Source organism: Candida margitis, assembly GCF_024628925.1.
Source record: "Candida margitis strain CBS 14175 chromosome Unknown scaffold19, whole genome shotgun sequence".
NCBI lineage: Eukaryota > Fungi > Ascomycota > Pichiomycetes > Serinales > Debaryomycetaceae > Lodderomyces > Lodderomyces margitis.
In genome coordinates this window covers 185,984-201,738 of record NW_026261923.1, presented here as the reverse complement: position 1 = coordinate 201,738, position 15,755 = coordinate 185,984, and the positions used below count along the sequence as shown (strand labels likewise).

General features: G+C 37.0%; 5 protein-coding genes across 5 annotated transcripts; 1 reads left to right on the top strand and 4 right to left on the bottom strand. All coding sequences in view use genetic code 12, as the record gives it.

Annotated features, from left to right (window-relative positions):
• Positions 1–610, bottom strand: CANMA_005529 (uncharacterized protein; the record flags this gene model as incomplete). The annotated part of the gene is made up of 2 exons (XM_051817918.1): positions 1–211; positions 378–610. Coding segments are annotated over 2 exons (444 nt in total), but the record flags the coding sequence as incomplete, so codon positions are not given.
• Positions 611–4,672: 4,062 nt separating this feature from the next.
• On the top strand, positions 4,673–6,889 carry DIP5 (Dip5p; the record flags this gene model as incomplete). Its single annotated transcript, XM_051817917.1, has 2 exons — positions 4,673–4,917; positions 5,347–6,889. 2 exons carry the CDS (start codon positions 4,673–4,675, stop codon positions 6,887–6,889), a joined length of 1,788 nt encoding a protein of 595 aa, XP_051668974.1.
• Positions 6,890–7,156: 267 nt separating this feature from the next.
• CANMA_005527 (uncharacterized protein) lies at positions 7,157–8,890 on the bottom strand (the record flags this gene model as incomplete). The annotated part of the gene is made up of 1 exon (XM_051817916.1): positions 7,157–8,890. One exon carries the CDS (start codon positions 8,888–8,890, stop codon positions 7,157–7,159), a length of 1,734 nt encoding a protein of 577 aa, XP_051668973.1.
• Positions 8,891–9,699: 809 nt separating this feature from the next.
• On the bottom strand, positions 9,700–11,436 carry CANMA_005526 (uncharacterized protein; the record flags this gene model as incomplete). The annotated part of the gene is made up of 1 exon (XM_051817915.1): positions 9,700–11,436. The coding sequence occupies one exon, from the start codon at positions 11,434–11,436 to the stop codon at positions 9,700–9,702; it is 1,737 nt and encodes a 578-aa protein (XP_051668972.1).
• Positions 11,437–13,258: 1,822 nt separating this feature from the next.
• Positions 13,259–14,989, bottom strand: CANMA_005525 (PUT4; the record flags this gene model as incomplete). Its single annotated transcript, XM_051817914.1, has 1 exon — positions 13,259–14,989. The coding sequence occupies one exon, from the start codon at positions 14,987–14,989 to the stop codon at positions 13,259–13,261; it is 1,731 nt and encodes a 576-aa protein (XP_051668971.1).
• Between the last annotated feature and the right edge of the window lie 766 nt (positions 14,990–15,755).

Here is a 15,755-nt window from a genome sequence, read left to right as displayed (position 1 = left end):
CAAATAAGTGTATCCACAAGCGAAACCGAGCGCTTCATCACAATATCTCTTACCGTAGTTGGCAAATCCATTCATTGGTACCCAACAGGCAATTTCTCCCAAAGCGGACATCACTATGTAGACCACTAACCCAATGACACCGTAGGCTACCAATATAGCCCCAGGACCTGCTGTTTTCAAAGCACTACCGGTACCAATCAATAAACCAGTACTAGAAAAAGGACAGTTAGTAAGTTATTTTCCTTATTGCCATCGCTTTTGATTGTCATCCTATGAGTACCTAAGACAGTCTAATTTTTTCTTTTGCAGTTGGTTGTCATAGAACACTCCATATATTAGCCGGTACTTTGAATCACCTATTTCAGTGGCACACATACCCTAAAGCTCCACCAAGAGCAATCATACTAACATGTCTTGAATCCAAAGCCTTTCTCAACTGATGGCCATCAGTTTGAATGATTGCTGATGGATTGGATTTAGCAACAAATAAATCGTATTCGGCTGTATGTCTTGAAACAACACTCTTTAAATCTTCCTCTTGAGCAAATGTTCCCACATTTTTCTCCATAATCCCCGTATCATGTTTCAGGTTAGTAGAATCAATAGTCATTGTCTATTTGTAGGGGTAACTAAGTTTCCTTTTAATGAAGCTCTTGTTGAGCGCATCCTTGTTGCTTTATATACGGGAAGAAATAGCACCAATACAGAAAGGCCAAGACATTCGAAGTGTGATATAATTAGAGCCTGTGCTTTAAGGAAAATCAGAGAATGTGAAAACTTAATTTCAAATGGGTTAACAACATTGATTGATTTTGAGTGCCAATAATAGATCAAAACATTCTTCTACTGTTCCGTGAAGAAAAAATAAAAATAAATTGGCGTAGTGTTACACAAAATGCTTCTAAGGCGTATGTATGTTATTGACTTTGAAAACCATTTTTAACTCTTGCGCAGATGAGATAACATTAGAAGAGAACTGAGCTTGACTCAAATTGGGTTGTAGTTTTTGAGCTTCACTCGTTGGTTTTAGTTGTTGAAAGATTGTCAAAAGTAAATGTGTATACGATGGTGCGGTGACATCCAAAGTTCAATCAAATTCTGGTATCTAAAACCAAGGTATAACAAAATCGAAACTCATCTTTGATTGTGGTGTTATCTCTATCCAATTTATCTTATCTTTCGCTATCTGCAAGACATTACCTCCGGGGAGTTTCAATTTTGCAACTGTTTTTTTAGCCCAAGAAAAAAAAAACAGAAGAAAATAATGATCACGAAGAAATAAAGATTTCTTACAAAATCGCCGTACAATGGCGTTGGAGATGTCAATTTAATAAATTTGCCTATTGGGCTAGAGGGGCTGTATATGCAACAAAATTTTCTAGTGATGAGCTCTTGGCCCGTTGTCGTCGCGAGAAGTACTTCAGAGGGAAATGAAAATTTGCAACAAGGAGTGAGGGATGCATAATTTAACAAAGTGCGAGGTAGTAAATTGCTTTACATTACCACAAACGTTAACCTCTAGACTAGACTAGACCATACCCTTAAAGTACCATGCGCCATGTTTATATTCACCGAGGGGGATAAGAGAGTTTATATTAAAGTTGTCACTTCAAGTCGCGGTTACCTTAAATAGCAACAGTGCCAACGCTTAGAATTGTATGTAATACGTTTCTTGCTTCAACCTCCCACTTGCTTTTTGCCAAGTCGTTCTAAAAGCGAGTGTGAGGTACCCAAGAATAAAATAAAGTATAAAATATTTTGACTGCAAAACAAGCAACCATTCCTTCGAAGTAATTTTTGATGAATATTATTCAGCTTTATTACCCCTCTTTAAATGCATTTACTAGTTGGGCTAGTCTTTTCTAAAAAGTTTGGGAAGGCGAATGAAAAGAGTATTTAATTGAGGGGCACCATTTCGATCAACCCGGCATTTTGCGTAACGAAAGTTTCGCTTAATTTTGCTTCCCCACAAGTAGTAAAGGTTATGCTGTTATTGATTGGCGAGTCCTAATTCGGGTCCCAAAATAGTAAAATGATATTTTTAGATACTACTATAAGATCTGTTCTTGTTTCACTATGCGATTAAGCTTACGCCTGGTTGCAGGAGGTTTGGAGAATGACAATAGTTCAATCAATTTTCAAGAAGAGGTATTCTACTTAACATAAGCTTTTGCAAAAATCGCAGACACCTGCTCTCGGCACTAAAGGACAGCCTAGAGTATTCCATAGAGGTCAAAAAGAATTTTCCTCTCACGGGGCTAATTTTGCATTAGATATTAACATCCTCAAATACATTAGTTACACATTTGTCTGATTCAGTTATCATTCAGGGGAGGCGTACTCTCCCGTATTTCCAAAAGCTACTCCATATACAAAGCACAGGACTCGTCCTCGAAAAAAAAGAAACATCGCAAATAAAAAATGACCACTGAGAAAGGTTACCACTTCCTCGGCATCTATAGTTCTCCGTAGCCTACTATTCTCGCCAAATTATTTCCTATTGTTTAGCCAGGCTTCTGCTAAGTACTTTTTGTGCTGTATTGTTTGCAGGTGAGAAAACAAGAACACACATGGACAGATTCATAAATGTGGGGTGGGATTTGACAAAGGGGATAGACTAATGAAAGCCACGATAGTCCTATCGCTGTGAGTGATGTTTTGAGAACTTCACTGCATCTTCTTTGAGGCATTCTTGAATCTTTGTGAAAGTGTTAGGAAAAAGAAAAAGCAACCCCACCTTTTTTTTCTTTTACATTAAACCGCTCAAAGAATATTTATGCATAGTTTATTAAATTTAACACACTGTTCATGAAGCAAAACGCCAACAGATTTTTAGTATGAATTCGGAGTTTTGAATATTTAACGTATGTTAGTGAAGCTTGGAAAAAAAACCACATTTATTTTCTCACAATGCCGTAAATTACAAATACGTTTGGTTTTTTATTGTTTGTGTTTTATTGCGGGGGTGAATTTGTTTCTTGTTAGGGATCTGTTCCGTGAGAGAAGTATGCAAAATGGTTGAAACAGGAGTTAGATTCTTTATGTGGTTGTGGAAGGCTATTAATAGATGTCTTAACAAAAGTGTTAAACTGGTGCACAATCGTGTAGATGTAAATGGTGGGGTATCAGTTCATCTTGTACCTTATATGAAAAACTTTGTAATATGTGGCGTCAAAACTACAACACACTCTCAGGCGTCGACTCCAAATAACAAAATCATGGAATCAATATCAATTAGCAAAGTGCACCAATTGAGGTACAGTTTGCATAAAGGTAAAGCTTCTTATGTTTCTATAAATAAACTCTTCAATTCTTGATTGTTTAAATGCAAAATAAAGTATTTGCTTGGCTTTGATGTCATTTTATTTTTGACACATTTCTCCTTACTGGACTCGGATTACTATAGTAACCACAACGGGAGAGAGATAAAGGGGGATACTATATACAGAAAGTGTTTATGTAGTTAGAAAGATGAAAGGAATTTGGTTATGAAATAGGGAACGCTTTTGTTCTCTGGATCAGAAAACAAACTTTTGCTGCTGCACTCCTGATGATCAAATGTCGTGATTTTGATCCTACTTGTAAAAAGAAATTCAAAGAATTTTGTTAGATGGCAAAACATTAAACAGAAGGACCTCAAACGTATGTACGATTCTTATTCTCCAAGGTTTTTGAGTAACGCTATCTCTTTTACTTAGAGTGACTCTCAATGGTCAAGCATCATGTAGTTCAGAATGTTAGTCTTTTGTTCAATCAATATAGAAGATTGAGGCCCGGAAAGTTAAGTGGACTTTCAATCGCCTACCTCTTGAGCCAACTATTGTATAGTATTGTAGATTAAACAATAAGGTATATAGATAGAGAAAGATAGAGATAGCGATAATCAACTTTACACGGCAATCTGATATATAATTACACAAAACACCTTTTTGTAAAATTCCTTTTTCTTGGCGATAAAAAAGAAAAAACATTTTTATTTTTTTTTTCTTAGCCTGTGATTTACCATCATCATCAATAGAAAGCCTTGCTTACGAGAATGTTGAAAGTTAAGGATCATAAATATACTCTCAAAGAGTAACTGGTAACATATCTACACTAGTACAGCAATAGCAGCAACGGTCTTAGCATGTATAATAGGTAAAACTATCTGCTCTTTTATACTCGTGTAAATTTATGCTAAAATTTTGCTCTACTTTGTTTCTCCTCGGGAAGTGTGATACGACTAAAAAGTAAATAGCAACTTGTTTTGTGTTGAAGGAAAAAGAATGATTGTTTAATTTTTTTATTTTATTTTGGTATCAAAAAAGAACAACAAAAGAATGGAAAAGAATGGGTTAAAAAGTTACCAAAACCAATCTGTTAAACAAAATAGACGCCTGATCTTTTTATTTGTTACTACGAGATGTACACAAATACCCAAACAATATGACTTTTGTTTGTGTTTAATGTAGGCGGTTTTACACATATAAAATCCCATCTCACCCTTCTCCCCACATATATAAATTAATTGATGACATTTGTATCTTCACATATAAATATAAAAGCAACAAACCTCAAGTCTCCAAGAAATCAACTATAGATATATACCAAGCAAAATTTTTTCATATAATTATCCTGTTCTTTTTACTTTAAAACTACTACAACTTCACAATCTCAATACCAAGAAAGATAAATGATCTTCAGAAGTAATAATAAACTGATAGGAGACGGAGAGCAGTCCATTCAAAGTGAAAAGAATATTGGATCTTTTTCCAATGACGATGAGTTAAAAAGTGTTGTTTCAAGGCATACAGAAGATTATGATTTATTCGTGGCCAAATCCAATCCATCAGCAATCATTCAAACTGATGGCCATAAATTAAGACAAGCTTTAGATTCAAGGCATGTCAGTATGATTGCCCTTGGTGGGGCTTTAGGGTATGTTTTTTTATTATTTACTTGGGGTTCAAAGAGAGTGTGATACAACAAACTGGCGATTTTCTGCATTTTTGGAAACCATATGAAAGCTTCGGGTCGGATTGTACAGGACTAAAAAAAAGAGAAAAATTCTTGACTCGGACTTTGACTGTCGTGACTGAAACTTCCTTTATATTACACAAACCTGTGAAGTTCGAGAATAGGGAAAAATGGTGGGGAATCATACTGCATACAACACAACATAAGCCTCATTTGAGAAAGGTTTTTCCCTGTTTCAGACTCTGTACGGCGTTTTGCATATCAATTAACGTACACAGATCAGAACTTCACTTGCACAAACAAAGATTTAGTCAATGAAATGTATCACTAAAACTAATAGACCCACTATGAAAAATTGTTCAAGCTTTTTACTAACTGTCCCTTTTTTAGTACTGGTTTATTGATTGGTACCGGTAGTGCTTTGAAAACAGCAGGTCCTGGGGCCATTCTAGTGGCATATGGTGCTATCGGATTCGTTGTATATATTGTCATGACTGCATTGGGAGAAATTGCCTGTTGGGTGCCGTTAAACGGGTTCGCCAACTACGGTAAGAGATATTGTGATGAAGCGCTCGGTTTCGCTTGTGGATACACTTATTTGATTAAATACTTGATCTTGCCAGCTAATCAACTTACTGCTGGCGCTTTAACGATGCAGTATTGGGTAGATCGAGACAGAGTTAATCCGGGAGTATGGATTACCGTGTTCCTTGTTGTAATTATGGTTATTAACTTCCTTGGTGTGCGTTTCTTCGGGGAAATTGAGTTTTGGTTGAGTTCATTAAAGGTTGTGACTTGTTTAGGATTGATTATTCTTTTATGGGTTATTGCATTGGGTGGTGGACCAACTCATGATAGAATTGGGTTTAGATTCTGGAACGACCCTGGTGCCTTCATTCACTATACCGACTCATCTAAAAACCTTTTCATTGGTGGATCAACAGGAAGATTTGTGTCATTCGTTGCTGTGTTGGTTACTGCAGTGTTTGCTTATTTGGGAACTGAATTGGTGGCCATTACTTTTAGTGAAACAAGAAATCCAAGAAGAGCTATTCCAAAAGCAGTCAAATTGACATTATATCGTATCCTTGTGTTCTACGTCTTGTCAATTTTGTTTGTTGGTATGTGTGTTTCTGCTAAAGACCCATTATTATTAAATGCCAAAGGAACTAATGCCGGTGCTTCACCCTTTGTTATCGCCATCAAGAATGCCAAGATCGATGGATTGGACCATGTCATCAATGCTTGCATCTTGTTGTTTGTCATGTCAGCTGCAAACTCGGATGTCTACGTCTGCAGTAGAGCCTTGTACTCATTAGCTGCTGATGGTTATGCACCTAAATTTTTCACCAAGACAAACAAGTTGGGTGTTCCATACTACGGACTTCTTGTATCGTTTTTGTTCTGCTTGTTAGCATACATGAATGTCTCATCTGGATCAGCCGAAGTTTTCGAATATTTTGTCAATGTCGTTTCATTAACCGGTTTGATTGCTTGGTCTTGTATTCTCACATTCCATATTGGGTTCATGAAAGCATTAAAAGCCCAAGGTTTCGACAGAAGCAAGGATACGGTATACCGTTCACCTTTACAGCCTTATGCCAGTTATGTTTGTTTAGGAGTTTGTTGCATTGTCATTTTGATCAAGAACTTCACCGTGTTCCTTGGTGATTCCTTCACTTACAAGAATTTCATCACTGGATACATTATTCTCCCTGTGTTTTTCATTTTTTTCTTTGGATACAAGTTTTGGAAAAAGACCAAATGGTTATCGCCAACTGAGGTTGACTTGGACACATTCAGAGATGTGGTTGATGCTGAATTTTCGCAATATGAAGCTGAAGATGCTGAGAGAAAAGCAGTTAGAGAAGCAGAAGGAATTAAATATGACAAGGAGTGGTTCTATGAGAAATTCTTGGGATGGATTTTTTAAGAACTCGGGTGTTTATACTGCTTTATTTATCTTCGTTAAAAATTAGTCCTGTTATTTTGGAAATTCGGTGACTATAAGGGGAGGGGGGCTGAAGTGTGGATGTGAGGGTGCATTGCTTCAATAATAGAATCAAATAATTTTTTAGAAAAATCAAGACCTAAACAAAGATTTATTATAATTATCAGACTTACCAGTAAACAAACATCAATTTATCTAAATAGTTTAATATATACCGTCTAATACAAATGGCACCACTTTATCTGTGGATCAAGTAAAACAAAAGTTACATATCTTTCGCCACGTTCTTTTATACCCTGCTGCTTTTTCATATTGAGCTTGTTTTCCTTGATACTCCAATTCTTCCACTTCTTCTTCTTCATCAATCTCCTGTTTGCCTGTTGTTATATCCGCCGTTTCTTTAGATACAAATTTAGTCTTTTTAAACAATTTCCAAAACACGAATAAGCAAATGAAAAACACGGGCGCAAAATAACTGGTAAATAAGTTAGCCACTGAAAACTGGTGTGGGAAAAAGATCCAAAATCCGTTAAAAAATAGTACCAAGATTGTTAATGCAAACCCGGAATAAGTTATTATTGGATGCAACCACTGAGCAAACAAATAGTACGGGTATTGAGGTTTTTTCATTTTGCTACTGTTCTGATACTCCCATGCTTTGCGAAATTGGAAATATGACCACCACATGCATATATATGCCAACAATAATCCAGTGGTTGCTAAGTTAACAAACCAATTAAACACATTAGTTGCAGCTTCACTCACATTCAAATATGCCAACAATGACACGACAAAAGTTAAACCAACACAATAGACTGGTGATCCATTTTTTAAACACTTAACAAAAACTTTGGGGAGGTAACCAGCCAATGCAGCACTGTAAATTGATCTTGTAGAACAGTAGAAGAAGGCATTGCCACAAGAGAAAGCTGAACTAAGGATGGCAGCATTAATTAATGATGCTAACCCCTTAACCCCAACTTGTTCAATACCAATAACCCAAGGTGATCCAGCTGAGGATTGTGCTCCTGTGGTCAACAGTTTAACAAGCTTTGGATTAACTGATGAAATTAAACAATTCAAAAAGAAAATGCCTCCGATATAAAACAAGTAAATTCGAATATAAGTTCTTCTGGCTGCTGAGCTTATGGTTTTTCTTGGTTGTTTTACTTCACCAGATATCAATGCCAAAGTATCTGGTCCCCCAGCAGCAAAAGCAGCCCACAATAATGCATTCCACCATCCTAGAAACTTACCTGTACCACCACTAACCAAATAAGATCTAAACAACCCACCTTCTCGCCAATGCTGGAATCCATACGCATCGTGATGTGGATTACCCCCACACATAGAAACAAGTGAAAAGAGCATCAATCCTAAAATCAAAAACACTTTCAATAATGATGCAAAAAACTCAATTTCGCCATAAACATTAGCTCCCACTAACCCAATGCATACATAAGCAACTATGGCAATGGTTATCCATACTCCTGCATTCACGTCAGTCCAATAGCTTATAACTTGAGCCACTGCTGTCGCTTCAAGACAAACAAACATCATTGCCGTATATATGTATATAATACTAGCAGCAAAGCCCAACGCTGGATCAACATACCTGGCACTGAAATGAATGAAGGAACCCTTGATGGGCAAATAGGTACACATCACACCAACGCATTGCATCAATGGGTAAATCACCAATATTGCCCATACACTAAATGCCAAGAAAAAGGACAATGAACCGCTTGTATTCAAAGGCGACCTCACACCAACGAAAAGTCCACTGCCAATGGATTGACCAATGATCATCAAACTCATATGACGGGGAGTTATTTTTCTTTGTGTTTGTCCATATGTCTCGACATCTAAACCGCCTGAATGAAATCCATTATTTGCTTCTTCTGCTAACGAAACTGAAGTTGATTCAATCGACCCTTTTTCTATGTCCACTGCGACATTGGCAGCTTCTTGTTTTTTGCCCATGATTGACACCTCTATGGAGTCTTAGGAATTGTTTTTGTAATATGCTGAAAAATATGACGACTTTTCTTCACTTCTTATTTTGATTCAACTAGAATCGTAGTGGGGTTTATATGGTAGGTTCTAGCTGATTTACTTTACTCTTCTAAAAATAAGTATTCCAATTGGTAAACTGTTGATGATAACATTGCTAAAACGACTGAGTTAGCTCAATTTGCATATAGAATTTGATCTTGTTCGACGGAATTTTAACAGGGGTGTCGTCATTAGATATTAAACTACAGAGCAATGAATAACGGAATAGTCCATAGATAATGGAAAAAATTTTCCCCTTGTTTTGTTATCGGAATTGCGACTGCCTCATTCAGAAAGAATTTTCCGGTCTCTTATCTTTGTTCAAAAAGGAAACAAAATTAATTTAATTTAACCGCTCATAAAAATCCATTGTTTTCGATATTCTCCGTATAGACATATGTTATCTTTTCTAATCCACACGTTCCGTCGTTTTCTTTCCTCCGGTCTTTTTTTCTTGGCTGAATTTGTCTTTGCACGTATGGGCAGGACAATTGTTCGAGAGTTGAAAGATAACATGGGCGACACCACTTATCAGAATTTCGAAAAAGAAACGTACGGTAGTACTTCTATACCGTAAACTGCAATTTAATATATATTAGACAACTATACTTATACAAACAACAAGAGTCCAGCTTCTAGGAGTTTGGATGCAAATTATCAAACAAAAAGCAAATACATAAATTATCAACGAGTTGGTTTCATCATATAAAAATAGATACTTCTCGCCCAAACACCTCTTAACTAAAACAAAGGTTGTAGAACCATCTCCATATTTTGACATACCATACAGCATTGACGTATTCAGCCTGTTTTGCTGCATATTCTCTTTCCTCAACTTCTTCTTCGTCGTCAATTTTTTGTTTACCACTAGTTATATCAGCTGTCAATGGAGTTCGAAACTTGGTCTTTTTAAACACCTTCCAAAACAAAAATAAGCAAACAAAAAAGGCGGGAGCAAAGTAACTGGTGAACAAGTTAGACACATTGAAGTTTCCAGGGAAAAAGATCCAGAAGCCATTGAAAAACACCACTAGTATTGTAAACGTCATACCCAAATAAGTCAAAACAGGGTGCAACCATTTAGGTCCAGTAAAATATGGATACTCTGGGTTCCTCATTTTGGTCTTGTGTTGGGCCTCCCATGCTTTACGAAATTGGAAATAAGACCACCACATGCATATATAAGCCAACAATAATCCAGTGGCACATAAATTGACAAACCAGTTGAAAACAACCATTCCGTCCTCATTGACATTTAAATAAGCAACTAGCGAGACGGCAAATGTGACAAGCACGCAATAAACCGGAGAACCATTTTTCAAACACTTTGATAAGAACCGGGGCAAGTAGCCAGCTAGTGAAGCACTATAAAGTGACCTGGTTGAACAATAAAAGAATGCATTACCGCACGAAAATGCTGAGGTCATGACACACGCATTGATGACTGATGCCAAGCCTTTGACGCCAACATCTTCCATTCCAATTACCCAAGGAGATCCGGCTGAAGTCGTTGAGCCTGCCGTTAACTGCTCAACCAACCTGTCATTCACAGACGAAATTAAACAATTGAGAAAAAAGACACCACCAATGTAGAACAAATAAACTCTGATGTAAACTCTTTTTGCGGCAGTGGGCATGGTTGTTCTTGGCCGTTGTACTTCAGATGCAAGCATGGAAAACCCATCGGGACCCCCAGCTGCAAATGCTGCCCATATTAAAGAACTCCACCATGCGAAAAACTTACCAGTATCGCCCCCAACCAAATATTCTCTAAATAAACCACCTTCTTTCCAATGTTGAAATCCATATGCATTTCCTTGAGGATTTCCACCACACATGGATATAAGGGAAAAGAGCATCAATGCCATAATCAAAAATACCTTCAAAATTGAAGAATAAAATTCCACCTCCCCATATATGTTACAGCCAAAAATCCCAATCAATGGATAAAGCAAAATGCAGATGGTAATCCAGACCCCAGGATTGAGGTCCGACCAATATCCAATCAACTGAGCCACCGCAGTAGCTTCAATACAAACAAACATCATACATGTGTAAATGTAAATCAATGATGACGCAAAACCAAGAGCAGGATCAACATATCTGGCACTGTAATGAATGAAAGTTCCCTTTATTGGCAAGTATGAACACATGACTCCAATACATTGCATCAATGGGTAGACAACCACAATTGCATATAACGAAAACGCCAAGAAAAACGACAATGAACCACTGGTATTTAATGGGGATCTGATACCAAGGAATAACCCACTACCAATTGATTGACCCATAATCATCAAATTCACATGGCGTGAATTCATTCTTCTTTGAGTCTCCCCATAGCGTTCTGGATCAAGTCTATCTTCAAAATCCTTGTACTGAACTTTGTTCAGTTCTTTTTCAAATGAATCAGTTTGACCAGAAGCCCTCTCAACATCAACTATTGCTTGGTCTTTCTTGTTGGATTCAGTCATACCTGGCACTGTTTTGGGGATGAAATTACCTACTCTCTTTGTAACATTTTTTGCAAACAAGATAGTTTGGTAGATATTTAAATCATGAAGCTGGATTCTTCCCAAAATAAGCTTTTCCTTATTTTACCAGAATGGGAAGTAGGTTATCTTTGTTATCATGGATTGCAAAAAGAGTATGTATCTTATGAAGTGAGACGGAATTGGTGGGTTTTCAGAATTTCTAACACGGAATTAAGCATCTATTATAGCGATAGGAGCGGAATCATTGTCGGGTTGGAATCATTGGATGAGGAATAAAAGAAAATCTACTTGAGCACCCATAATTTTGTTTCAAAGTTCTTGACCAAATTATGAGTATCAAAGTATAGAGTTTTTTTTGTTTTTATTTTTTTAATTTTTTGGTCCTTCAGGATGAATTAGTAACTTTTCTTTGAAAAATAAGAGACAACGACATTGGTGTATGAAGTTGGTTTCTAAAAGTAAGATGGGTGTGATGCATTAACCGCTTAGAAGTTTATTCATATATGCTCTTCAATTGAGAATATATCATCCAAGGAGGATTCAAATTAGGAGCGGCTGAAATGCGGCTTTTCCTCTTTTCTTTAAGCTAAACGTTTACAACTGCCATGCATTAATAAAGCACAAACGCCTTTATCAAGCAGTAATGTTTGGAAAATTAGAAGAAGCAAAGAAAAGTGCTATCAAACGCTCTCTAAGGGATGTTGCGAAGGTAGTGTGGGACCATCGGAAATGTCGATAATTTATTATAAAAGATGTTTTTTTCTGTGTACTTAATCATGCATGACTCTCATTCTTTTCACAAAGGTTTCATCTAAATCAAGGGATTTAATTTCTCAAGCTTGCAAAGATCTATCCTCAAATATTAGTATTTGTGGGGCTGATTAACTTTTGAAAGTAGTTCTAAACTTTGGTTCTTTTGAGAGCTGAGATTTTTTATGATAAGTACTAGAATTATCTACGTTAGAAATTATTTTGGTTTCTCTCATACCCTTTATTATAAGGTAACCAGAGAGAGAAACACGAAGAGATTGGTGCAAGTACCCCCACTTTTTTGAAACGTAAGTGATTCCTTCGACCCGCTAAGCCATCTACCAACTCTATTCGACCAATAATAAAGCTTAAATGGTTTTGAAAATTTAGGCTTTTAAAACACCTAATGCAAATGAATTAGCATTACATGTGGAGTCACTATAAATGGTAGCGCTGTCTCATATTTTTGACTTCAAACTTTTTACCTTAAGCATGGCCCACATCTCCATAGGCAGATTTTTGCTCAACAATTAAAAAGCCTACTTTGAATAAAGGGATTGTGTACATTTTACAGCCATGTTTGGTTTAGCAGTGTCAATTTTTTGAAAAATTTCTGTAGCATGAGTTTGGGGAATTTGTTACGAAATTTCTACAAACATTGCAAATCTTTATACTAAGACGTTTATAAATTATCTAACCTTTTGCAAAGTCTAACATACTTTAAAAGTTTGTCCATACTATACCCTGCTAATTTAGGCTATCAGTAACCTTCTGAATGCTTTTAAAACCAGAGCACAAAATCACAAATTAAATGAAAGTCATTTATCTAATCAAAATTGTCTGTCATGTGGGGTGCAAAATTGGTTTTGTGATACGGACTACGTGCGAAGACAAGATCAATGAGCTGCCAAAGGTTAACTAATACACAAATGCCTCTACTACAAGATCGCCCTTTATTCATTAGGAGCTGCATAGCAATAATACAATGAACAAGTGTTAACTATTCAAAATGAACAAAACTAATACAAAATAAAACTGAATGTGGATCCTATCATGTAAACCAGAAAGCGTAAATTTTTTGCCATGCTTTATGATACCATTTTGCCCTTTCTTCAAAAGCTAGCTGTTGTTCAAAAATTTCCTTTTCTTCAGCTTCCTCTTCATCATCAATTTTTTGCTTACCACTAGTGATATCAGCAGTGGGTGGAGTTCTGAAATGGGTTCTTTTGACGACTTTCCAAAAGACAAATAAACAAACGAAAAACACCGGTGCAAAGTAGCTTGTAAATAAATTGGATACGTTAAATTGGCCAGGGAAAAATATCCAAAATCCATTAAAGAAAACCACCAAAACCGTTAGTGCCAATCCCAAATATGTAATAAAAGGATGCATCCACTTAGGACACAAGAAGTATGGATACTCTGGATGCTTCATTTTGGCTTGGTGTTGGCATTCCCAAGCTTTACGAAATTGAAAGTAAGACCACCATATACAAATGTATGTCAACAATAATCCAGTAGCACATAAGTTAACAAACCAATTAAATACAACTGCCCCACTTTCATTTACATTCAAATAGGAGATCAAAGAAACAGCAAAAGTGATAAGAACACAATAAATAGGTGAGCCATTGGGCAAGCATTTGGCTAAGAAGCGAGGCAAGTAGCCTCCTAAAGCAGCACTGTATATTGATCGAGCAGAGCAGTAAAAAAAAGCATTACCACAAGAGAATGCCGACATCATTATCCCTGCATTAATAACGGAAGCCAAACCCTTGACCCCAACATCTTCAATGCCAATCACCCATGGTGATCCAGCCGAGGAATTAGAGCCTACCAGCAATTGCTCAACTAATTTGGGATTAACAGCCGAAATAAGACAACAGAGGAAAAACATGCCCCCGACATAAAAGATGTAAACACGAATGTAGGTTCTCTTTGCTGCGTTGGCCATGGTTGTTCTGGGACGCTTGATTTCACCTGCTAGCATGGCTAATCCGTCGGGACCACCAGCTGCAAAGGCTGCCCACAACAATGAGCTCCACCATGCCAAAAATTTCCCCGTGCTTCCATCAACCAAGTATTCTCTGAACAAGCCACCTTCTTTCCAATGCTGAAACCCGTATGCATTTCCTTGAGGATTTCCACCACACATGGATATAAGGGAAAAGAGCATCAATCCCATGACCATAATCAACTTTAAGATAGATGAATAAAACTCTACTTCTCCGTAGATGTTAGACCCAAAAACACCAATTATGGGATATATCACTATGCAAATGGTAATCCAAACACCAGGGTTAACATCGGTCCAAAATCTAATAACCTGAGCAACAGCAGTAGCTTCAAGACAAACAAACATCATGCACGTATATATGTAGATTATACACGAAGCAAATCCAAGGGCAGGGTCAACATACCTGGCACTATAATGAATGAAGGAACCTTTGAGGGGTAGGTAACAACATATAACACCAACAACCTGCATTAAAGGATAAACAACAAAGACCGCCCATATGGCAAATGCCAAGAAGAAAGATAAAGATCCACTTTTATTCAAAGGCGACCTCACACCGAGGAATAATCCACTACCGATGGATTGGCCAATGATCATCAAACTCACATGACGCGGAGTAATCCTTCTTTGAGTTTCTCCATGCTTTTCAACATCAATCTTGTCGTAGAAATCTTTGTGTTGTGTTTCGACCTTTTCAATTTCAGGATCCGATACCCTCTCGACATCGACCGTTTCACTACCTTCTTTATTGAATAACTTCATCATCTGTTGCTAGATTTAGCTTCTTTCCACCTCTCCCTCTCATCAAGAGATATTGTCGACTATTTATGTCAAGGTTTGATGTCCCCAAGAGGTATACTATCACACGATTTAGACTTCAAAATGTGGAGAAGTGAAGCATCCTCTTACATATCCTGGTTCAATATTCGAACTGATTTGTGACTAAATGACACGGAATTCAAGATTCTCGGAATATTTAGAGCGGAATTTAGGCATGCTAAAGATGTTATAGGCATTAAATCTAGCCACTTAAATTTCCTTGGAACCAACGGAATTTTGCAATCGAAATCATCTCCCATTTCCATTTATGCAATTCCCCACACAAAGTTGCTTTCAATTAGAGACTAGAAGTAACGAGCATATCATCAACACAAAGCTGTGTTGCCCGATACAACATATTAACTATGGAAATTGCGCTGCACTTGAACCGCATTTAGCACACTCTCTTTCGCTAATATTTCCAATTTAGGTTAATGGAACTAACTTTATACTTGGCAGTTCTTCAGCCAACCACAGGGGAAAATCAACTTTAGATCCCAATAAATGAGGTCATATACAAACCAGTGTTCAACTGTAACTGAAGAAAAGTGTTGAAAGAGTGGAATCTCATTTAAGACTTGGCCAGGGGCTTTTAACTTTCAACATTCGATTTTTTCAACCCTAATTTGCTGGCAAAAGTAAGAAGCTTGTCCAAATTCAGCCAGTTCAAATCAATCTTACTCAATCCAAGCATCCCTCCATTTTGCTTCAA